Source organism: Branchiostoma lanceolatum, chromosome 12 (assembly GCF_035083965.1).
Source record: "Branchiostoma lanceolatum isolate klBraLanc5 chromosome 12, klBraLanc5.hap2, whole genome shotgun sequence".
NCBI lineage: Eukaryota > Metazoa > Chordata > Leptocardii > Amphioxiformes > Branchiostomatidae > Branchiostoma > Branchiostoma lanceolatum.
This window is the reverse complement of record NC_089733.1, coordinates 18758296-18782641: the sequence shown is the minus strand read 5'-3', so window position 1 is coordinate 18782641 and position 24346 is coordinate 18758296. Positions and strand designations below refer to the sequence as shown.

Below are 24346 nucleotides of genomic sequence, written 5' to 3'. Positions count from 1 at the left end.
TTCATGATCAGGTACATTCTAGTCAAAATGTGAGACATATGTTTTGAATTTTGTCAAACAAAGGCTCTCTCATTCCCTAGCTGTCCTATCCAACTTCCAGTTTATTTCCCCTTGCACCTCTTCCCTAAAATCCTAATTGTATACTGAGTACTTAGAAGTTTGTTTATGATAAATGGCTTTTCTACCAATCTTGGTGCACCTAACCCCCCCCCCCCCCCCCCCACACACACACACACCTGCCAGATGACCGGCTGTTACCTTCCCTCTAGCCCACCCACAGCTTGACCCAGATCCTCTTCAAGGAAATTCCATAAGAGGCCAAACCCCCATGCACAGCCTTGATGTCCAGAAAGGGTAGATGCTGAGGTAGCCCACCCCACTAGCCCACCCCTGTAGACCACCCCATCGAATCCGCAAACCCTTAAAAAGTACCATACTAAGTGCTATTAAAGCATAGAAAAGTAGTATGTACCATTTTTAGAGTCTTTGGTATGACTCACGCCCTACCGCATGCAAGGCGAACACTCTACCCACTAGGCCATTGCACCGGTGTGTATGGGCACTATATGATCCTATATATACATATATGACATAGTACTATACATGAAAAGGCAGTCCTGTGCCCAGACCTTGGCAGTCGTCTGAAGCCGGCTGTACCTGCCAGAAACACGACGCGGCGCAGATGGCAACCCGCGCAGCGCTTTGCCGCGGCCTTGGTCTGACCAGACGCTGAGTAGACAGAATCTGGGCCAGCCGCCCCCCTCCCCCAGTCCGCCTCCATCAATCACTCCCTAGCCACGCCCCCTGGCGGAGGTTAACACGCACGCCACCTGGTGCCCATAATTAACGCGTTATAAAGAGGAGAGTTTTCCGCGACTTCGTCCACTTCTCGCAAGTCGCTCCACCGGTGACACCTCTCCTCTCAGCCTCCGACAGAACAGCCTTCATCCTACGGTGAGTAAAACTCTGTTCTGCACGAATCCTTTTTGTGAATCGTGGCATTTTTCATTCAGAAATGGAAAGAATATTTCATGTTGTGGGCTGCGACAACTGAAGACAATCGTGGAAGTGGAGTGTACCTCAGTAGTTCCCAACAGACTTAGATGTCATTTTCTGACGCTAATATTCTGTATTTGTATCTGTATAGCCGGTATTACCACACTTCGGCGTAACACACCAGCTTCTCGATCTGTTTCTGTATAGCTGGTACATTGTATAACTATATTTCGACGTAACACGTCAGCCTCGCAGGCACGCGGCGCGACAGCAGCTGGTTATATCACACTGAACGGCCTGAATATTCTCGACTTTAAGCGATGTGTCTTTTCATGGTCCAGTCTTAAGAGAAATCAGATTCACGCGTAGATTTTTCCCCGTTTTGTGTAGTTTCTGTAGCGACGTTTGATCGATGCTAACAGACGCCTGCGTTTTCGTCGAACAGTTCTAGGTCAGCGCGTCTGTCCGGGAATCCTATCCGTGACATGTTTGTTTAGCGCTAGCCTCGAGTCCAGCCGTGATTTAAGCATGTTAAACCTATCGCGTGTATGTTTAGCGCTAGCCTGATATCCAGCCGTGTTTTAGGCTAGTTTAACGTTGCAAACGCGCCACCCCCAGTTTGGAAATTCTAGACTTTTGGCAAAGACTAGGAATCATTTGCGATAGGCTTTAGATGGCCAGAAACTGTCAAATTACATCCAAATGCCGTCTCCCTAGGAAATTAATCACTACATTTGTCCTTGTTACATATGTTCACCACCCGAAATGATCTGGTAGGCACTGAACCTCCCCACATGGCCGCGGATTTATCACTAAATGTTCCGCATAAGTAAACCTCCCGCGCGGCGCGGTCTGATCTGAGTGAACTACTTGTTGGACGCGCATTTCGTGCGGATACTCCGCCGAGGTCCGACCATACCGGACTCTCACGTTACGTTGTGAAGCGGCCCAAACTCCGGCCGACCGCGATGTTGGACATAAACTTTATACTCGCCGCCGAAACAAGAAAGCCAGAATGCTTTGATGGCTGCAGTTTGCATGTTTTCGGCCAGATGTTAAGTTAAGACCTGTAACGTGCCCGATAAGTTGTTCTTTTTTCGATCTCAGAAAACCCTGGATTATTCTAAGTTTTACCTATTTTCGGGACATGACGTAAGAAATGTATTTTTCAGCAAACGGCCTCCCAAATAACCAAAAGGAAACAAAATGACCATGTAGAGTTGTCGCTGGGCGGGACAGAAGATCACTCGTCAAACTTACCTGGTGTTAAGTTAGCTTGTATTTCCTCAGTGATTCTTTTCATTGTGAACATCTTCAATGACTTAAACCAAATGCTGCGAAAAGAAAAACGCGTGCAAGAGAACGATCTAACAGTGCAGTGAACAGGCCCGTGTACTACTGTTAGTAGCTAGACGATATTGTCGGTTTTACGGTAGCGAGACTTCTACGACCTGCTACACATGTTTCCGATCCGTGCCCGTGACATGGAAACGTTCCGTCCCGGCGGAGTCAGTGTCTTTGGTGCCAGTCGATATTCATAGGAGTTCCTGTTTAAAGTGGTTATGGATAGTAAAATTTGGCAAAAATGGGATGAAACCCCTATGAAACCCCTTTGTGGCCAAACTCCCCTGGTAAATTGTTCTGCCTACAGCCACGATACTGTAAAAATGCAGATATGTTCGCGGTGGTTTTATGTTCGCGGTTTTCGCGGCGACCGTTTCACCGCGAACTTAAAATCACCGCGAACATTTTTGTCCAATACTGTTACTGTAGCAGTATGTGACTATAGCGCTGCCGCAAACTTAAAACCACCGCGAACACCCCATTTTCGCCTTATCGCGACACAAAAACCACGCGAATATTTCTGCATTTACAGTATCCAGTCCGGTAGAGACTATCACGTTCCCACCACGGGTCAGCCGGGGCCCATCTGTCGTCAGGCGCTCCGGTCTGACCCACATTCGAATAACCCTCCTGCAGACGGATCTAACGACCCTTACGATAACCCTATGGCTGTTTGATTCTCCTAGTTATAGAGAAGAGTAAGGGTGACCCGGTGTGCTTGGCTGTGAAAGCGAGCTCAGGTATGCGCGTGCGTATTGTGCTAACGGTCATCGAAAAGGCATTACGGGTTGTCTTCGAAATCGCCGGAAGAAAATATTGTTCGTGTCAATTGAAAGTAAAAGTTTAGCACGTCAAATGCTATTTTTAGTCATGAAGAAACGTACTCTTTTAAACATAATTGACCAAAGGTTGACTCCTTGTCTTGCCGGAACACAGTCTAGCCCTAGCCTAGATCGTGTGTACACGTATGCAGTTTTTTTTAAAGAAGAAGTCATTTATACTACTTTTTAAAAATTCATTACAAACTTTAAACTGATCTATTTAATGAAATAACCAAGAAACAATGATTTATGTACTACTAGTCCACTGCTGTATCTTTTCTATACTTTAAGATCTTTTCTAGAAACTTTTATCTATAAACCCCACTATAAACCAACCCTGCCCAGGGAACTGACACAGAATGCGGAGCGCAAATGTCGAAGTTCACTGTTTGTTTTTGTACCCTGCGCCGTAAACCCCGTGTCCGCCCGGCCCCTTCCCTGTATCCAGCGGTATTCACAACATCCTGCCGCTGACATTACAAACTGTGACGAGGGGCGGGGGTCGTTTCGTTTCTACTTTTGTGAGAAACCGTAAACTTGAAATCATAAACTTGAAGTTCAGCTGAGAGAAGAACAAGAAATAGTCATGCCTTCAACTTTGGAGCTATCAGTCTTGGATTGAGGTGTTGAAAAATTGGTAAAACTACCGTAGAATGGAACCCGTTGTCACCAAGTAATATAGGAACATTTCACTAGATAGCTTTAATCAACGCTTACAGTCAGCTTTGTAAAGGTTAGATGTGGCAGGTCGGTCTATATCCCCAGCTGCTGCCACGCCGCGTGCCTGTGAAGCTGGTGTGTTACAACCGGCCATACAGATATCAAAGGATACATTTCAAATAGATGCCCGAAACAATCGCTCGTGCCTATCAGGTTTGTTTGGGTAAAGTTGTGATTGACGTTTATAGGGTCGCATGGTTGTGACAAAGACTTGTGTTCTCGTTCCCAGACTCCATCCCGATCCCAGGAAACCCGACACCAGTCCGCCATGTTGCTGTTGGTGACGTCACTCGTGATCGCGCTGCTGCCTTGTCTGCACGCGCAGAGGATCTACCCGGGTAGGTATCATGTTACGGGTTATACGATTCAGATGCAAAAACAGAAAGAAAAAAAGGAAAAAGTGCTAGTTATACGTGCATTATCTTTTGCAATATTTGCTATCGTTTGTTGTCATCCTTTTGTGGAAACCGTAAACTGAGAACGTCTACAGTGTTTTCAAATAGGACACACATGTGTTGAGATACATTTACTGGACCTGGAAGTTCGTTAGAGCATTGCCCTAAGGTTTGCATAACGCTAGCTCGTCTCCATGGCAACGCTAGATTCTTTCCTTGGCAGCCGTGCCAGTCCAAGCTGTACCTCGATCTCTGTTAGGAAACTTCTCTATTTCCATTTTGAATGCAGTCTGGCTGGTTTTGAAAAGGGTCCAGCGATCTTTAGGTACTTTATCTGTAACTTACTTGTGCAGGACTTTAAAAGGATAGTCAGAAAATTTGACTTCAGAGGGATTCAAAATCGTTTGAATATGCAATCATTAGATCATACATGTCGGAAAATGGGAGGAAATTAAGAAAAAAGGAAGGGAAAAAGAAAGGAAGGAAGAAAAGAGACAAAAGAAAGGAAATACGATAAATGTAGATGAATCTATCTGGGCTAAAACAACGTTCTTAGATGCAGGTCCGGCGGGTTACTTAAGCAGTATCACTCCCACTTAGAGATAAGATAAGAAAACAAATTTATCGGGTTAGAGTCAAGAAACTATTAGCGTGGGATAGAACCGGTATCGTGTGTCACTTAATACAAGACAGGCTGAAGAGTGACAGTGGACCGTTAAACTCCAGTCACACATAGCCTCCCGACCTTGTCCCGACCATGGTTGGGTGCAAGTCGTGACTCGTGAGTAAGGTCGTTTGTGGTTGGGAGTTGGTTGGCGAGTCTGCGCATGCCTTCTAGTTTGTTTTAAATATTGACTATCTACAACAGCCGAATATATATTTTGAGAAATCAAAGTCGGCTCAAGTCATATTACGCTTGGATGCAATCAGAGGGGCGAGACGGTACTGAGATTGGATGGATTCCAGGCTACTAGTGGACAAGACAGTCAGAAGAGTAACAGTAGATAGTGAAACTCCCAGCTAGGGAATTGGGGAGTGGTCGGGAGCGAAGTCATGGGAAGGTCCTAAATGTGTGGCAGGGGCTTAACGCTGGTGTGCTAAAGATAGTAAGCAAAAGATATTCGACAGAACACTCCGAGTAATAAACCCTCACGAACACTGGTGCCAAAGTACTAAAGCAGGAAAGGTAATTTTATGGGTCTTGTTCAAATATCTGGCAGTCACGGAACTCCTTCTGCGGCATATAACCGGTGTCGTGTGTCACTGAAGACACGACAATCCGGGAGTGAGAGTAGACCGTAAACTACCACTTACACTGGTGAACTGAAGCAGGAGAAGTAATTTTCTGGGTCTTGTTCAAAGATTCCCTGGCAGTCAAGGCGCTCCTAGCGCGGGATATAAGCCAAATCCTGTATCACTGAAGACACGACAATCCGGGGGGTGACAGTAGACCGTTAAACTACCACTTACGCTGGTTCTAAAGTCGGAAACGTAATCTACTGGGTATCATTCGAAGATCTCCTGGCACTGGATTTAAGGGTATCAGATATCACCTTAAAGACATGACAACGTCTGGAGGAGAACAGGGGACGTTTGTCTTCCAAGGAAACCGAAGACGACGTGTGTAAAACTGTTCCCGCCGCTTTGGCACTGTCGGAGCCGTGCTGCAGACAGAGCGATTTGGCACTAGGAAAGTCAAATCAACAGCCAGAGGTTGGCACAGAGATTTGACACGGTTAGAAGCGCGGTCAGATTCGACCCGCGGTTTGTGAGAGGATTTATTTTCAAGGCTTTGATAACCGACCATCAAAAAGGATGTACCGCAACCTTTTTCGTCTTGCCACCACTGCATGGGGGCCTGCATGAGGGGGGGGGGGGGGTGTCCCCGACAACGCTCTACGCTAAATTCGGAGGGCCGGCTACGTAATACGCTAAATTCAGAAAGCCTCCCTACGCTCTACGCTAAATTCAGAAAAGCCTCCCTACGCTCTACGCTAAATTATGGAGTGGTCGGCGGCAACGCTCTATGTAAAACAAGCATCAACGAATAACCTTCTTGACGAAGGTAATTAAAACGGCCGATTACGCTCTACGTAAAAGGGGCATGCAGGCCCTCATGCATCGCTAGCGCCTCTCAGTGGGGCCATGGATGAATGAATGCATGATTGATTGACTGCCCCACGACTATGTTCAAGTTAGAAGTGCGGTCATATTTGTTTTAAGATCTATTGTAGGATTTTTGAGCCAGGCTTCAGTGACAACCCTCCATCAAAAAGGACCTGCCGCACCATTTCCGTTTATATGACATAAAACTACTTATGAATTTTGTATCCACGACTGCAGCAGCTCTTGGTGCCCGTAGATGATTGATTTGATTGATTGATTGATTGGTTGACTGTGCCAAGAATATGTTCAAGTTGCCGTCGCTCATGTAAAGTCAATATCCCTTCATGCTTAGGTCACATTTATTTCCAATCCGGGGCCCGGCCGGTGTGTCGGCGAAAACGAAAAATAAAAAATGCATATCAAGAAAGTACACAATTTGTAGTTAGGTGTACTTTTTAACGTTTTTTGTGTTTTGTTGTCCTTTATATCATATTTTTCGTTCCCGCAAGCTGCCCGGCCGGGCCCCGGGTTGGACATGTGACCTAAGCATCACAAGCCGCCGTCAGCGGTAGGCCATGGCCAGACGACGTTAGTTGCGGGCGCTAGGCCAGGGTCAGCCGACGACAATTACCCCGGCAAAATGCACCCCAGCTGTGGGGAACGAGTCGAATTGACCTGTCCGACCTCGTTCCCAACGTTCTTGGCCACCGGGCTTGGCAACCACGTCTGCCCGGGCGGCGGGCCAGGGTGGCCAGGTGGACGGGCCAGTTCTGAAGTCCAGCCAGATTGAAAAGAAGCTGAATCAAACTAAGGAATAGAAATCCGTAGCTTCTTATGTTACTTCATAGTGCTGGCCGAAGTATCCAATAACACATCCGACAAACAGGCAAACCTAAAACAATGCCTCCTGTGAAACTCTCTTTCAAGGAGGTAATAAAATGCTTTTCGGTTCTTTATGATAAGAATTGAGAAGGTGCAAAAATAGTTTAACTGTTTTGGCTCACATCATCCCTAGCTTATCTGTAAAAGAAAATTAGTGACGGCCGTGTACTGTGGAGGTACCTCGAATACTGGCGGCTAGTAATATAAATAACTCGAAATCACCATCATGTTCGTAGAGAAAAACTGACAGCATCTGAATTTCTACCGCCATCTTCTTCAGGCAAAATCGACTGCACGTTCGAGCGGGGCCTGTGCGGGTTTAAGCAGGCTCAGGACGACACGTGGGACTGGGAGTGGCGCAAGGGCAACGAACGGTACTACAAGACTCTACCCAGACAGGACCACAGTCTCAGCAATGGTGAGTACCTGTAGTAGGGAGGGGGAAGGGGAGGGGGTGGGGGCAACGAGAGATACTACAAGACTCTACCCAGACAAGACCACAGTCTCAGCAATGGTCTGTAGTATGGGTTGGGGGGCAACGAGAGATACTACAAGACTCTACCCAGACAAGACCACAGTCTCAGCAATGGTCTGTAGTATGGGTTGGGGGGCAACGAGAGATACTACAAGACTCTACCCAGACAAGACCACAGTCTCAGCAATGGTCTGTAGTATGGGTTGGGGGGCAACGAGAGATACTACAAGACTCTACCCAGACAAGACCACAGTCTCAGCAATGGTCTGTAGTATGGGTTGGGGGGCAACGAGAGATACTACAAGACTCTACCCAGACAAGACCACAGTCTCAGCAATGGTGAGTCTGATTTTATATGTGCCTGTGGTAAGGGGGGTTGGGGGAGGGGCAACGATAGACACTACAAGACTCCACCCAGGCTACCACAGTCTCAGCCAATGCTGAGTATCTTAAGGGGGAGAGGGGAAAGGGGGTGGGGGGGGGGGCAACGAACGGTACTACAAGACTCTACCCAGACAAGACCACAGTCTCAGCAATGGTGAGTACCTGTAGTGGGGAGCTCCGGAGGGGGGAAGGGGCCGGGGTGGAAGTGGGGTGGGGGGTGGCGTTGAAGACAGATATGTGTACTACAAGAGTACTCTACCCAGGCAGGACCACAGTCTCAGCAATGGTGAGTCTGATTTTATATGAATGAACTTTATGCTCGACAATTGTACATGGTACAATGTATGGCAACAATGATAAGGCAATATATGTACCTGTGGTGTGTGTGTGGGGGGGGGGGGCAATGACAGATAACTATAGAACATTACCCAGCCAGGACCACAGTCTGGGCAATGGTCCTCGAGGTAGGAGTCCAACACATTTTTCTAAAAACTTTTTTAAGAGTCAAATTTTTTTCAACAACTTGATCCACAACCAACCACTGCAACGACGTACAAAGTCGTTCTCGGTTCTCACAACCAACATCAGAAACGATAAATCAGTGTAAATAGCTATGACAAATAGGTAGACATTCTGCCGTTAGAGCATGTGAATCGTCGGTCAGTGACCACAACAGTTTTGTCGTCTTAAGGCAATTTTCACAACTGTCAAACGGCATTTCCCACCAGCAGCCTGACCTGCAGCGTCTGTGAAAGCTCCCCTCCAACACTCATCACCTGTCGTCTGAACACGCGAGCCATCGGTCAGTGACCACGGCAGACGCAGCTGGAGGCAATTTTAAGGGAACATGCATGGGGGATTCCGACAACCCTTTACGCTAACTTCAAGTTAGGCAATTATTACTGTACGTAAAAGAGTACGCAATTCAGCCTATGGCTACGACGTACTTTTCATATCCGATCAAAATGATCAAATAAACCATTCATTCATTATGCAAAATTAGGTCGAATTACGGGAAGTCGAAATAGATTGCCTTAATACGCCTTACGAATTACGGGTTTTCAGGCCCATTCTAACAACTTCCGACTAACAGCTCGGCCTCTAGCTACTGTATCTGTAGTCTGTATAACCCAAACTCCAACGGTACTGTCCGGGGCTGTAATGTCCCCTCCCTAGGGGCTGACTGGTTACGGGCGGCTGCTATGAGCCTGATTAAATCAATCATTAATTCATTATGCAAAATTACGGCAAATTCAAATTGATTGCCTACGCCTATGAAATAAGGGTTTTCAGGCCCATTCTAACAACTTTCAACCAACAGCCCGGCCTCTAGCTACTGTATCTGTAGTCTGTATAACCCAAACTCCAGCTGTCCGGGGCTGTAATGGCCCCTCCCCTGACTGATTACGGACGGCTGCTATAAGCGTGATTACATCATGCTACTGTATCTGTAAATGTCCCTTTCCCCAAACATACATCACCTGCCATTTGGAACATGCGAACTGCTGGTCAATGACCCCAGCAGACGGGGGTTCTCGGAATGCCGTCAGCAGCCGCAGACTTCCCTTCAGGCCAACTGCTTACCACAACCATGTGGGACCGTCGCGTGCACGTCAGGATCAGTTTAGACAACCTCAGGAGTAGTGAACTCCCCTTCAGGCTCACCACAACCATGTGGGACCACCGCGTGCACGTCAGGATCAGTTTAGACAACCTCAGGAGTAGTGAATATACTTCATCAGGCCGGCAGGTCATAGGAAATGAGCTTCTAAAATCGTATTAACACAGAACCTGAGGCATCTGCCTGTCTGATGTGACAGCCCGTGCCAGAACTGACCTACTGTTAGCTTATCTCCGATACATTACATGTAACATGGCCGGAAACGTTGCTTCCGTGCTGATTCTGTGCTACCTTTTCTCACAGATGACGTTAAAGGAGTAAAGTAAAGAAAAACGTGCACACGATTAGCAACATACTGGAAGCATCCGTATTTCTACACGAAAGCATCGTAAAGAATAAGATCTTGTACAGATGCGCGTTATAACAGTAGGGTTCAAGCGCCACCACCTGACAAGTCTAACGGGTCCGAACCTTTTAGCCTAGCGGTTAGTGCGTTTGGTTCATGTGCTAGCCCGGGTTCGAATCCCGGGAGCCAGAAGACTGCACTACTTGCCTCTTGTGTTTTAGCACTTCTAATGGATACTTTCCAGTGAATCAACCAATTAGTCCTCGAGCTTCTTTCTCGTAAATAGCCGTATGGTAAAACTTTCTTCCGTCTCCTGCTGTCTCTAAACCATATCCAGATTGAATCCGCGGGTTGATTCAGGTCCAGCCAGTAATCCTCTTGAGAACCTGCAGTTTACATCAGAGCCTGACTTTTTTTAGTTGTCCTTGAGGAAGTAGGTCAACGATCGCCTCCAACCCCGCGGTGTTGGCTGTTTTCCTACTTCTGTGGCCGGGGCGAGTTTTTAAACATTTCCAACTGTGCGGAGTTGGTGAAACTTGGCGCTGCGCTTGGCGGTGGGTGTTCTGTTCCCGCACGGCGACAGGTTTGAACTTGATGAGGCGATAAATCAGACATCAGAGACCAGAGTCCAGGTTGGCAGCGGCGAGCGACGGGGTGGTTTTACACTTGGAACTGATTCAAACTCGACATCTGTGTCGTTTCTACGTCTGCGGGCTGCATGAACATCGAAATCACATCTCATATTAGAAATTAGAAAGTCTTTCCCTAACTTATTTCTAAAGGTCCTCAAATTTCCTATTAATAAACCTAAAGCTTAGCATTACCCATACAGCCTGTTCTAGTATTCAGGCTCGGAGATTCGAGTTACTTTACGTTTTCTTTATACAGTTCATGTCCAGATGTTTTGAACTGGGTTTTGAAATAGTTTTAATTACCATGAAACTGATCTGAACAAAACCAAGTGTAATGGGGTTATAAAGCCAACTAAAAGGTTAGTACTAGTCATACCAGGTGTAATCGTTAGTGAAACTGGTCCCAGTCTATGTCCAGATGTTTGGAACTGGGTTTTAGGGTAGTTTTTAATGACATAAACTGATCTGAACCACACCAAGTGTAACGGGGCTAGGCCAGATGTGTTGTGGTTGTCCAGCGGCTCAGAGCGGATTCCGACAGAAGCTTTCACTACCTCCCGACCCGGGCGGAACCGCAGTGAGTCCACATGTCAACCGGGGTTCTAGAAGATGCATCTTTACTTAAGAACATCTGTCCACTCGGTGACCGATGTCTCACGCCTGCCTCGTGGGAAAGTCTTGTCCTCCCTCTCAGTCACCTTGGCGTGGGCGGCAAGGACAAAAGGTCAGTGACCCCACGTTAGAAGTGCTGTTGCTTCGGACAGAGGCAGGCTTTGTCCTTGGGTGTTCCTCTGGCTTGACCGCTGGGCCATGCCAAACATTGATTTTGTCCCGTTTTCCCGAAATCCAAACAGGCCATCTTTTAAACAAACGGTAATGACGGACATGTGGAGTAAGTAAAACAGCCTCCGACTGTTCCCGGCTGTTTCATGGCCGCGACGGTCTCCCGCCATTGTCTGAAACTGACCTCCACATGAACTACAGGCCACGAGAACTGTAACCCATTGATGCCGTCCTCAACGTTTATTTCAAACCGTTTTTTAAAAGAAAAGAACTAATTGTCTAGTTTCTCCGTACAAAGGATAAGAATAAAGACGCGAAAATTCGCACTGCAGTTACACATGGCAAAGAATCGGCCAATGTCTAGAAGGGAACTGACCTAAATCTAGAGATGCCGTCCTCAAAGTTGATTTTAAACCGTTTCCAAAAATAAGACATTTGTAAAACATTTGTCAAGTCTCTCCATTCAAAGGATATGAATAAAGACGCGAGACACTACAGTTACACATGTTAATGAATCGAGCAGTCGTTTCGAGATTAAAAAGGAGCTAACAAAAGATAGACAGTCGTAAATAAGATTTTAAAACTTTTTGTTCTCCTTCAAGCAAGCAAGTCTCACGTCTCTTATAAATCGCTTTCTTCAAACCGTTGTTACCAGCCCAACATCTGCTTGGAGATTAGATGTCGTCTGCTTCACTTCAGCCTGTGGGACCGTCCCGGGGGTCACTACAGGTCACTGCAGGTAGCTGACCCCTAGCGTGGTACATTGACCCCTTCTCTACATCACCAGAGATGACGTCACTCATGCTGGGGAGAGGGGAGAACAGCTGCAAGAGTAGGGTCTTCTTGGAAGGGACAGACCACTTAGACTCTAACACATGAAAGACGCACAAGATTCCAGTTGAGTTCAGCGCCTGGTATGTCCCGCATGCCAGGTTAGACTAATCACGTGTGCGACCAACATTCAGTACCCCCCCCCCCAACCACCAACAGTGTTGTTCATGTTCACCACAGTCAGGACTCGAACTGTTTAAGGTTAAGTTCGAGGCCTGGTATGTCCGCGTGTGTGCTAGGCTAGACTTATCCTGCGGTAAACACGTGTAAGGCCAACATTCTGTTCCCTCCTACTGCTGTTCACTAAAGCCAAAACAAACCCAGACCGCATGTCTTCAGTGACTGAGACGTTGACCTGAAGACCACTTGTCAAGTTTACGTTCCAAGTTCAACAAATCTTATCTTTGCTCGTCTTAACTTAAGAATTCTTTTCTAAACCTTGGCTGGTATGTCCCGAAAGTGTGCCAGGTTAGACTATATATAGATGAGAATCATGAGATGGTCGCCTTTTTGTCAGCTGGGGAGTAAGCCCTCTCAATTTCTGCAATATCTTGTGAAATCATTGTAAGGCCATCACGTGTAAGGCCAACATTCTGTCCCCTCCTACTGCCAACAGCGGTGTTCACTAAAGCCAACACAAACCCTGAGGACATGTCTACAGTAAAGGAGATGTTGACCCGAAGACCACTTGTCAGATTTATGTTCCAAGTTCAACAAATCTTATCTTGGTCTTTTAAAGAGCTGACATCTAAATCTGGGCTGGTATGTTCCGAAAGTGTGTCAGGTTAGACTAATTCTGTGGTAAAGACTTGTAACACCGACGGTCTGTCCCCTTCTACTGCCAACAGTAACAGACTGAGTGTTTTCACGTTAACGTCCATCTGAGTTGTGGTAAACACGTGTCTGTCCCCTCCTAATGCCAACACAAACCCGGACCGCATGTCTTCAGTTACTGAGACGTTGACCCGAAGACCACTCGTCGGGTTTATGTTCCAAGTTCAACAAATCTTATCCTGGCGCGTCTTAACATCTAGACCCAAGGAGTCTGGGATTGATAGGTAAGACGTTTGATGCGTGATGATGTCGGAAACATCTTCACAGCGGTCTACAAGTTTCCTTCCCTCTCCTGCTGTTATTCATGTATTCTTACGTTGTCTACGTGGAAACAAACAAATTTTATCATCACCAGGTACAAACGTACATGAGCAGGGGAAAAAATCACCCTGATTTGCAGAATTTGCGTACAATTTTGAACAATGAAATTATATAAATCACGAAACAAACAATTAGTATCAAGAGTACAATACTAAATAATCAAATAAACAAACAAACAAACAACCTTTTTCCGCCTGTTAGGTGAGGGGCGCTTCATGGCCGTGCGATCTCCCATCATGCCCATCGTGGAAGAGCGGTCCGCCCGGCTAGAGACCGGCATCCTCCGCGCAGGCCAGCACTGCCTGACGTTCTACTACCGGATGTACGCGTCATACATGGCCGACATGGACCCGGAAACCATGAACAAGCTCAACGTCTACGTCATGTCCGGCGACCAGCTGGGAGACCCCCTGTGGAGCATCAAAGATGGCGACCTGTGGACCGAGGCGCAGGTCAGCATCAGCGAAGCACGTGACTTCCAGGTAAGGCTGCCTATCAGATTACAGGTTTTGCGATAGCATAAACTACTTTCCTCACTCCACCGAGTTGTGAATGGGTACCTGACTTCGGTTAGGGAAGGTTTTATTGAGGTCGAAGGCACCGAATGGCTGCCGCCCAGACCCTTGCGACAGCTCCGCAAAATGCAAGTTTGGAGCAAATATGTACCAATTTGTATCATAACGTACAATGTGCACTGTGTGAACCCTGTACATCCTGCATCAATTCAGCAATAGAAATGCTGCCATTGCACGGGTGATTTCTGAACAATACAAACCATTATCATCATGTATTTCCTACAGATCATATTCGAGGCTGAGGTGAGGTCCAAGTTCAAGGGCAGCATCGCGCTGGACGACGTCAAGATCGAGGGGGGATCGTGCGAAAGTTCGTTCATTTTTCTACCTCTTCTCTTTATTTAGGCTGTATAGAAAGTCTGGTAGTGTTGATGCTTTTTTTATTTCAATTTTTTTTCATTTTAATTTTATTTACTCAGGGTCAACATATCGCCATTAGGGCAGTTTTCAAAGTGCCCTGAAGGCATACAAAACAAAACATACCGAGGTAACAAAATATGATACAAAGGTACAGACAAACTTAGGGGCAATAATGATTTAAAAACGTTACATTGCGAAATAATGTACTTTATCAATACATTTTGTCGGGAAGAACTTTCTGAATGATGTGTAATCAAAAGGAATCTACATGTATCATGCTTAGATCCTGATTCTTAGAAGTTTAAAAAAAATAACTATAGAATCAGTTTGCTTGGAATCACAGTCAATTTGACCAAACACAGTGTGGGTGTTTGTGCACAGCTGGAACATTCGCATGAGATGTGCAAGTCCAGTTTCCTGCCCTTGATGCATGCTTTTGCTGTCATGATTACAGAGAGCTGTAAACCCTGCATCAATTCAGCACCGGCTGCCACTGCACGGGTAATTTCTGACCGATAAACCAATACATGCATTTTCTTGTCGTGATTGCAGAGAGCTGCAAGGACTCGTTCTACGGCTGCTGCATGGACGGCGTCACCTCCGCGGCCGGCCCGAACTACCAGGGCTGCCGGGACGAACCCGACTACTTCTGGGAACTACCGGAGGACTCCACCAAGATCGAGCAGTTCCCGGGGAAAGGTACTTCAGATTATTTAGAATCTATTTATCTATTTATTGGTTTGGCTGTTCAGCACGCACACCCAGTGCTAGCCCTGCTGACAAAGACAAATGGAATTTCACATGGAGATAATAACAATCATGCATTGATGTGTAAAGCTTCATTCGCTTCGCTCACTCGGTGGGTTGTTCGGTGGTCATAGGTCACTGGCCATACGTTATGTCACCTCGGGGTGGGTCATCAACCATTTATATTATCAGTAGAAAACCACGGTTCAAATATGTGTGTTCTCCCATACACCATATAGACCACCGTATTGGTGGATATTGGCAGTGGTTAATGACTTATGAATGTTGTCTCACCGTGTTTTTTCGTCTTGCAGCTGATGATTCTGCGGACTGCGACTTTGAGAAGGGCGCATGCGCTTGGGTCCAGGCGCAGCAGGACGACCTGGAATGGGTCCGACTGAAGGGCTGGTCCCGAAACGTGCAGAACACCCTGCCTGCCAGGGACCACACCACCGAGAAAGGTTAGTACTCTCTCTCTTTCTCTTAGTGTCTTTCTGCCTCTCTCCCTTTCTCACTTTCCGTCTCTCTCTCTGTGTGTCTCTCAAACGTGCAGAACACTCTGCCGGCTAGGGACCACACCACCGAGAAAGGTTAGTACTCTCTCTCTTTCTCTCAATGTCTTTCTGCCTGTCCGCCTTTCTCTCTCTCTCTCTCTCTCTCTCTCTCTCTTTCTCTCTCTCTCTCTCTACCTTTCTTCTCCGAAACGTGCAGAACACCCTGCCTGCCAGGCATCAGACCATCAAGAAAGGTAACAACCATTTCTCCTCCCCCTCTCCTCTCTCTCTCTCTCTCTCTGTCTGTCTCCGTCTCTCTCTCTCTCTGCTGAGCAGCGACTTCCCCACCACGAAGGCACCATTTCCAGTGTTATCATGACCAGAAGTTTCTCTCTCCTGTTTTCAGCTAACGGCTGGTTCATGACAGTCCAGTCGCCCGTGCGGCCGTACTACGCGCAGGTGGCGCGGCTGCAGACCCCCAAGATCCGGTCCTGGTCAGGACTTCCCGAAAAGTGCCTGACGTTCCACTACCACATGGCCGAGATGTTCCCCGACTTCTTCCCCAGGTAAGAAACCTTCGTCTTAAAGCCCCCGTCAAACAGTCGCGTCGACGAGCTCGGCCGAATTTGATGATCACAAGAAGCTCACCAAATTAAAGATCACCAGAGACTCGAGCGTATTCTTTACTTGAAAACCTGCCCGATCAGATTGAATGGGGCTCTGGGACCTGCAAACGTCCTATGTTTGATGAGAGCGACGCCTCAAGCACGTCAAAGAACCCAACATACTTGTCTAAAAGAGTAGGGGTATTTCCCGGTGTGAGTGGATCAAATAAATCCATCCGGATTCGCATCTTGTACTCTTTAGAACAAACCTGGTGTGTTATGTCAGGAGGCGGTTTACCGGGTATACAATACAAACAAAACAAACAAACAAAATTTTGAACAATGTCTTTGTGATGACGTCACAGGGAGGGCACCAACGCCCTGAACGTCTACGCCACCTCCAAGCAGTACTACGACGAGCCCGTCTTCGTCGCTAATGACGTCATGGGCGACCAGTGGAAGAGAGTTTCCGTCACATTCTCGTCCGAGAAAGACTTCCAGGTACGGTTGTCGTGAGAGAACCCGACTGCAAGAAGTCGATGGGGGGGGGGGGGGGGGGGTAGTGTGGCTGCAAAGCTGTTTTCAGTTGTTTGAAACTGAAACCTGAGAAACAAGTCTCTGTTTGGGACTGCGTTATCCAAGTTTATGCCCAACACAATTCCAAGAGGTTGTTGACTTTTTGATAATCTAGTTTCAAGATGTTATCTACCCTTAGTTAGTCTAATGGCAAGATAATCATAAACTGCCTACGGAGAATACGAATGCGCCTACACAGTTCAAGACGTTGTTCACCCTTAGATAATCTAATCTAAGACGTTCTTTCTTCATATATAATCTAATCTAAGACGACATTCATTCTTAGATTGTCTTCGAGGCGATCATGCTGTCTGAGTACGCAGGCGACATCTCCATTGATGACGTCACCGTGGACGAGGGGTCCTGTGAAGGTCAGGCGTGCTTCCTTCATCCTTTCTTTCTCTTGTTTTGATTTCGTCGTCAACACGCTCGTGATTTGTCCTGGACGAGAAACTTCAAAGTAATCCACACCATCAGTGCATCGGATAGTAAAGTAAAGTAAAGTAAAAGCCTTCTACGTCACTGCCTGGCAAACGCTCAAACGTAACTAAGACTACTGTAGAGTCTGCAAGGAGAAGCGTGATGCAGGACTGCACTGCTGGTCTCCACCTAGGAAGCTGTTGAAATATAAATTCTTCTTATTCAAGATAGAATGCTGAATAGAGCGAAATCGTTTAATGATTGTTCTTTAAGGGTGTCACTATTACATCCAAACAGACAAACAAACAAACAGACAGCTAACCATGTTCTCTCCCGTACCTTACAGACCGGCACGCCTGTAAGCGGTCCCGGTACGGGTGCTGTCCGGACGCACAGACAAACAAACAGACAGCTAACCATGTTCTCTCCCGTACCTTATAGACCGGCACGCCTGTAAGCGGTCCCGGTACGGCTGCTGTCCCGACGCACAGACAAACAGACAGCTAACCATGTCCTCTCCCGTACCTTACAGACCGACACGCCTGTAAGCGGTCCCGGTGCGGGTGCTGTCCGGACGCTTATAGCTAACCATGTTCTCTCCCGTACCTTACAGACCGGCACGCCTGTAAGCGGTCCCGGTACGGCTGCTGTCCGGACGCTTATAGCTAACCATGTTCTCTCCCGTACCTTACAGACCGGCACGCCTGTAAGCGGTCCCGGTACGGGTGCTGCCCGGACGCACAGACAGACAAACAGACAGACAGCTAACCATGTTCTCTCCCGTACCTGACAGACCGGCACGCCTGTAAGCGGTCCCGGTACGGGTGCTGTCCGGACGCTTATAGCTAACCATGTTCTCTCCCGTACCTGACAGACCGGCACGCCTGTAAGCGGTCCCGGTACGGGTGCTGCCCGGACGCTTATAGCTAACCATGTTCTCTCCCGTACCTGACAGACCGGCACGCCTGTAAGCGGTCCCGGTACGGGTGCTGTCCGGACGGCCGCACGCGGAAGCAGGACGCCTCGGGGCGCGGCTGCCGGTACGTGGGGCGGCTGGGCGCGGACCCCGAGGGGATAGACACGTTCGAGGAGCGGTACACCGAGGGCAGGGGTAAGACACGTCTGACTGAGCGCTCAAAGCTCATATGATAGTTATGGCTAGTTGCCGTTTGTCTGGAAAAAACGACGCTGACCTTTGAACCTCCGTCTGGCAACAGCTCTCCTTGCTGTCCTGAACACGGTCCTAAAAGATGTAATGGTACACCATTTTAACACTGCTAAGGTCACATTCTCTATTGAGTAATTGATTCATATATTGGTTGATCATTTTGTTGTTTGTTTGCAATATTGATCTATTGATTGATTGATTGGTACGTTCTCGTTCCAAATGATGGATTAAACCCGTATATTTGTATCAATCATGAATTGGTCAACTGAATGATATGTTTATTGTTATATTGATTGATAAATTGATTTGTTGAGGGGTTAATTGGTTGGTTATTTCGGGTCTTTCCTTTCCCAGTAATGTACGAAAACAATCTTCTTTTCCTATGTCATCGTTTCATTGATTGATCTATTGATTGATTGATTGATTGAATGATAGATTTATTGATTGATTGACAGAGCGGGAAGATGCCTGCCTGCTCCTCGGGGAAGAGTTCCTGGACTGCTGGAAGCGCTACAAGGCCACGAGCGGGCAGCGCAAGGCGGAGGGCCGCCGGTCGGACGTCAAGGCGGCATGCAGGTAACATAACATGACCTATTTACGTGCAGAACCTATTTACGTCCAGTTTGGCTCATGTCCACACGTCGCGGTGTATAATGCCAAAGCCTGTTCTCATGAGCAATAGAGAACGTCATAAGTATGATCCTTAGCCATCTCTCTCTATTATACAAAACAATGAAAAAGGTTTACGTCCAGCGACATAACAGAATAAACTCCTGAATCAGTAACATCAAGTTGCACGGAAGCGTCACGCATAACGTATTTCATATGTAATTCGACACCGCGTACTTCATCATGTTTTTCTAACTTGCACGATAGTGGGTTTAAAATTTGGCTCTGTCCGCACGATTTCAAGATAAATACGGTTCAGATAAATCGGACGTTAATTGGTCATGTTACGTTATGTAGTCTGGCTTTTTTTTTACAAACAAATCAATTTCTACAACTGGGTAAGACTCGGAAATTACCTTCGGGCGTTTCGTGTGACATCCACCACTCTTGTCTAGTGGCAACTCCAACGATAACGTTTCTCAACTCCCCGAAACAGTACGTTGATGAAGGTTGGACATCCAGGTAGACAATATTTGAGGACAATTCAATCCCTACAACTGGATAAGATTCAGAGCTTTCGGGCGTTTCGAGTGACATCCATCACTCTTCGTTAGCGCATCGTATGCAAACATCACTCATATAAAAAATCATGTTTCCCTATGAGTGACCTTTCCATACGATCCTTACAATACAAGTTAGTGACATGTTCAACCTAATTTTCAGTTAGATCTACTATTATAGATTTGTTCTGTGGATTTTACTCTAGTGACGCTAAAAAGAGTGATGGATGTCACTCAGAACGTCCGGTTGTAATATCCGTATCTTATCCAGTAGTAGAGATGGAATTGTCTTTAGATTAGCCTCCTTCGCAGGCTTCCTAGAACGGCGGCGTATATATTGGGGGGGGGGGGGGGGGTGACGTTCTTACACGGGCCAAGGTTCTCTAATGCCGTCAAGGGAGTTTCGCTGCCGAGGAAGTTATGTCGCCGAGGGACGATCACCTTTCTATCCAGTGATGGATGTCACTCCGGACGTAATCTCCGTACCTTATCCAGTTGTAGAGATGGAATCGTCTTTAGTTATTGTAACCTGGATGTCAAACCTTCATAAACCCGAAAGTTCCCGTTACTTTCTCGGCTCGGACATGTGATCTTTCTTATCACGTGATTTTGATACCGGCTAAAACCTATTCGGAAGTCCGCACCACCTCCCACCTAATGACGGTAGTCACGTGTTCGAAAGGTCACGCGTTGAGAGCCATTGAGTTGGTGAGAAATGTCGTGAAATGCGCCTTTCCCGAGGACACGACGTCTAGCCAAGAATCCAACCTGTGGGCTCTCGATCTCGTGTCCCCTAGCATAGCAAATGGCCATTCGATGCCACAATCATTCTTTAGGCCTACCTTTAATCAAGCATGCTTATATATGTATATCCGTTCGTGTAGTGATTCTGCCTGAAAGACATGTCTTTTTTCCCCAGAGAGCACGAGGACCTGTACAACTGCTACTACTCCGCAGTGACGACGCTTTGCGACGAGAACCGGAACTACGACTCATTCAAGACCGCCCTGAGACGTGACGTCAAGTAAGAAAAAAAGCGAAAGAAAGTGAAAATAAAAACTTTCATTTTCTTTCATTCTTTGACATGCCTTTTTATTTCACTTTCACGTTTTTATATCTTTCACTTTCACTTTTTTCACTTTCACTCTTTTCTTTCCCTTTTTTTGTCTTTCACTTTTTCTTTCACTTACACTTTTTTCTGTCTTTCACTTTCACTTTTTTCTGTCTTTCACTTTTTTCTGTCTTCAACTTTCATTTTTTCTGTCTTTCACTTTCACTTTTTATTACACTTTTCACTTTTTATTTAAACAAATCACTTTCCCTTTCCCGTCAGGTACATCGAGAGCAACTGCAAGAACGGACAGCGCGGGCGCAGAGGCCGGGCCCGCAGACACTACTTCATGCCCATGACCCCCGCTGAACTCATGGAGATGCTGCCCTGAGGACATGACCTTTGCTGAGGAGGGAGGGGGGTGGTGTGGGCACAGAACTGTTGGTTAAGGGGAGGGACCACCACAGAAGGCTGGTAATGTTTTCTGAACAAAAACAGACAAAAACAAAGGCTTTGAAATACGCATATCTCCCAAAGCTCCTTTCCACTGGATAGTTGTGTCTAGTTGCCGTTTGTCTGGAAAAAAACGACGTTCGGCAGTTCAGACCGCTACAGCTTATTGTGTGCAAACAAACGCTTTGAACCTCCGTCTGGCAACAGCTCTCCTTGCCGTCTTGAACACGGTCCTAAAAGATGTAATAATACATCACTTAACACTGCTACGGTCACAATTTCCGTCTAGATTTGAAAAGTAAATGTCCTACACTGACCAGCAGAAACTCGGCTCTATCTGACCGAATTGTCTCCAGTTAAACTTTCTCTAAAAAAAACAAATAACAGAAATATTACAAAGTGGAACTTTTGCGCATGTCTATTTGGTGGTCCCTCCTCCTAAGGAGGGGAGGGGGTGTAAATGGATCGGTGGATACAAACATATTCGTGATTGAGGAAAAAGAGCGCACAAGTGCCAACTGTCAAGATCTTTTGTGTAGACTCCACGATTCCATTCGGTGGTTATGATGAATTAAACCAAAAACTGCCCGAAGTTTTGTACCAAAACAGAACAGACATCTAATTTGGGCATGTGTCTTTTTGAGACAAGTATCAACCATTCAAAATGTAAAGTGAATTTTACTCAACTAGATGTTGTTATTGGTAATTTCACGACATACCATCAGAACCTCAACATTAACGCGCACAATGGATGGTATAAGTCAACTTTTCTTCAAATTCCTTTGAACTAAACTGATTTATAGTCCACAGTAACTTTTGATATTTTGCAACACAAAAGTTAATGTTTGTCTGGCATTGTGTGCGTTTGGATACGGGGTGCACTATAACTTGAACCTTCGATAGCACCATTGAGCAGCTAAAACGTGAAAATGGAACTAGACTTGAGGGGAGTTGAAACACAGAAGTTTGAATTGCCGTGCCTATTCTTCAGCCTCGTTTTCAACATCACCTATGACCTTTAACCCACGACCGAAGTGACGTCTCCTTATCGTCACGTGGTCGTGGCAGTGCATCATGGGTAGGAGATGCTGAAGAATTGGCCGTGAGTTTTTGATGAGGTCGTCCTTGTGGAAAGTCAGACTTGAGTTTCAAACGAAAATCCAGATACAAACATTTCATGCAAATATCTACATACATACATTTCATGCAAATATCTAGATACACACATTTCATTTGAATATCTAGATACATATATTTCATATGAATATCTAGATACATACATTTCATATGAATATCTAGATACATACATTTCATATGAATTACTAGATACATACATTTTATGCAAATATCTAGAAAATATCATCATTGCTTATTCCATCGCCGGCAGCGGAATTGCGATTTTGTCGCTCATTATTTATCAGTGTAGAGTTTTCATCGCAAGCTATTTTATATCATGTGCGCAAACGGCTCCGGAGAAGAAACATGTGGCAGGATGCTTACGTTTAACGCTTCAGCCAAGATAGCTTGTGCCAGTATAATACAACAGATTGATATATTGATTAGCTGATTGTTTGATTGACATGCCTGTCTGATTGCCAAATTAACTGTCGCAAAACGAAAATTGTTGCAAAGTAGAGATCTGTCTCCATGAGTTGAATCATTCCCCACCTGTACAAAACCGTTAACCATACAGGGCAGCTAGTGGATGTAAAAAAACGCACAGAACTTTAGTAGAGACACTCTGTGAATAGTTTAATCAGGTTGTAGATCAATGACAGTTCTTCACGCACAAGCAAAGTGTTCATTATTGATGATCTTGATGATGTATGGCGTTAATCTGAACGTTAAAATTTGAAATTCCTGATAGCGAAACCGGACTCTGTTAAAACCTTCTCCACATACTACGTGGTTTTCATACCAGTCTATATTTCCATTGAAACGTTCTGAAGAGACTCTTTCATGTGCGAAACAGTTTGATAAAAAAGGAACAGATTTCTGCACAGAAAGTTTGGTTGAAGGCAGCTAAGATGGTGGCTGTTTTTATTATTATTTTGTGCTGAATAAAGAACAGAAGAGCTTACTATCACAATCGGGTCTGTCATGTGATTTATTTCGTTTATCGCTCGTCCTCATCTAACATTTTGTAACTTCCGTTACCGTTTAAAGTAAGACGTTCCTGATATTAGGAAATGCCACATATAAGGTGCCGAACTATCGTTTTTATGACGACTTAAAACTTCCCTGACTTTTAAAAACGACAGTTTGGCACCTTATATGTGGCATATTTTAATGTCAGGAACGTCTTACTTCAAACGGTAACGGAAGTTACAAAATGTGTACATTTGAATGAGAACGAGCGTTATGTGTGCTAGTATAGTATAATAATAGTATAATATTGAGTTATTATATGGGGTTACTTGGGGATACCACTGATCTAGATGTAAATGTAGATGTAGATAATTGTATAGTCAACAGTGGATTGCTTGGTCATTGCTTCACTTGCAAAGCACTTTGGTCCTCTGTAATTTAGGCCTTCAAATTTTTTTTTCAAGGCCTTAAGCTTTGGTACACTTAAAAACGATTTTTCAGATGAAGATGCATTACAGTCTTAGAATACGTTCCTCGTTTATTTCATAGTGTTTTAACGCCGAAAATAAATGTCATATTAAAAGTTGTGTATCTTGAAAAGTGATGTATTTTGCGCTACAATCCAGTGAATTAGGCCTTTTACGTGTTTTGGTACAATTTATCCCCCCCCCCAAAAAAAACAATGAGCAAAAGTTAGAATTGATCACCTAATTGACACCAGTTAAGAGATAGTATTTTATTAGTCAAGCTCAAAATATGCCAAGGTCGACGGGCTGTGGGGCTGTCTCAGTTAAGCACCTGCTGTCGATCTTTATGATAATGGTTTATTGATCAGAAATTACCCGTGCAATGGCAGCCAGTGCTGAATTGCTGCAGCGTTTACTATCACATAATATACAACAGATACATATTTGCTCCACACTTGCACTTTGTGGAACTGTCGCAATGGCCTGGGAGGCGACAGCAGGTGACCTCAATACGACCTTCTTAACCGAAGTCAGGTGCCCATTCACTCCTGGGTGGAGTGAGGAAAGTCGTGTAAAGTGCCTTTCCCAAGGACACAACATCGGGGCATACCAGTGGTTTCGAACCCGGGACCTCTGGGTTCTGGGTGAAACACCCTACCGATTGCGCCACACGATGCCACTA

At 45.9% G+C, this 24346-nt stretch overlaps 1 protein-coding gene across 2 annotated transcripts; it reads left to right on the top strand.

The window, feature by feature from the left end:
- The first annotated feature begins 831 nt into the window (after nt 1–831).
- LOC136446141 (MAM and LDL-receptor class A domain-containing protein 1-like) lies at nt 832–23198 on the top strand. 2 transcript variants are annotated; one of them, XM_066444430.1, is made up of 15 exons: nt 832–954; nt 4111–4219; nt 7545–7635; nt 8032–8078; nt 13693–13973; nt 14292–14376; nt 14979–15125; nt 15488–15634; nt 16074–16233; nt 16638–16773; nt 17135–17219; nt 18224–18379; nt 18892–19012; nt 20525–20629; nt 20939–23198. In XM_066444430.1, exons 2-15 carry the CDS (start codon nt 4150–4152, stop codon nt 21045–21047), a joined length of 1740 nt encoding a protein of 579 aa, XP_066300527.1. In that variant the 5' UTR covers nt 832–954; nt 4111–4149; the 3' UTR covers nt 21048–23198. The 2 variants fall into 2 exon arrangements, with proteins under 2 accessions (XP_066300527.1, XP_066300525.1); XM_066444428.1 differs by lacking the exon at nt 8032–8078 and having other exon boundaries at nt 7545–7682.
- Nucleotides 23199–24346: the final 1148 nt, after the last annotated feature.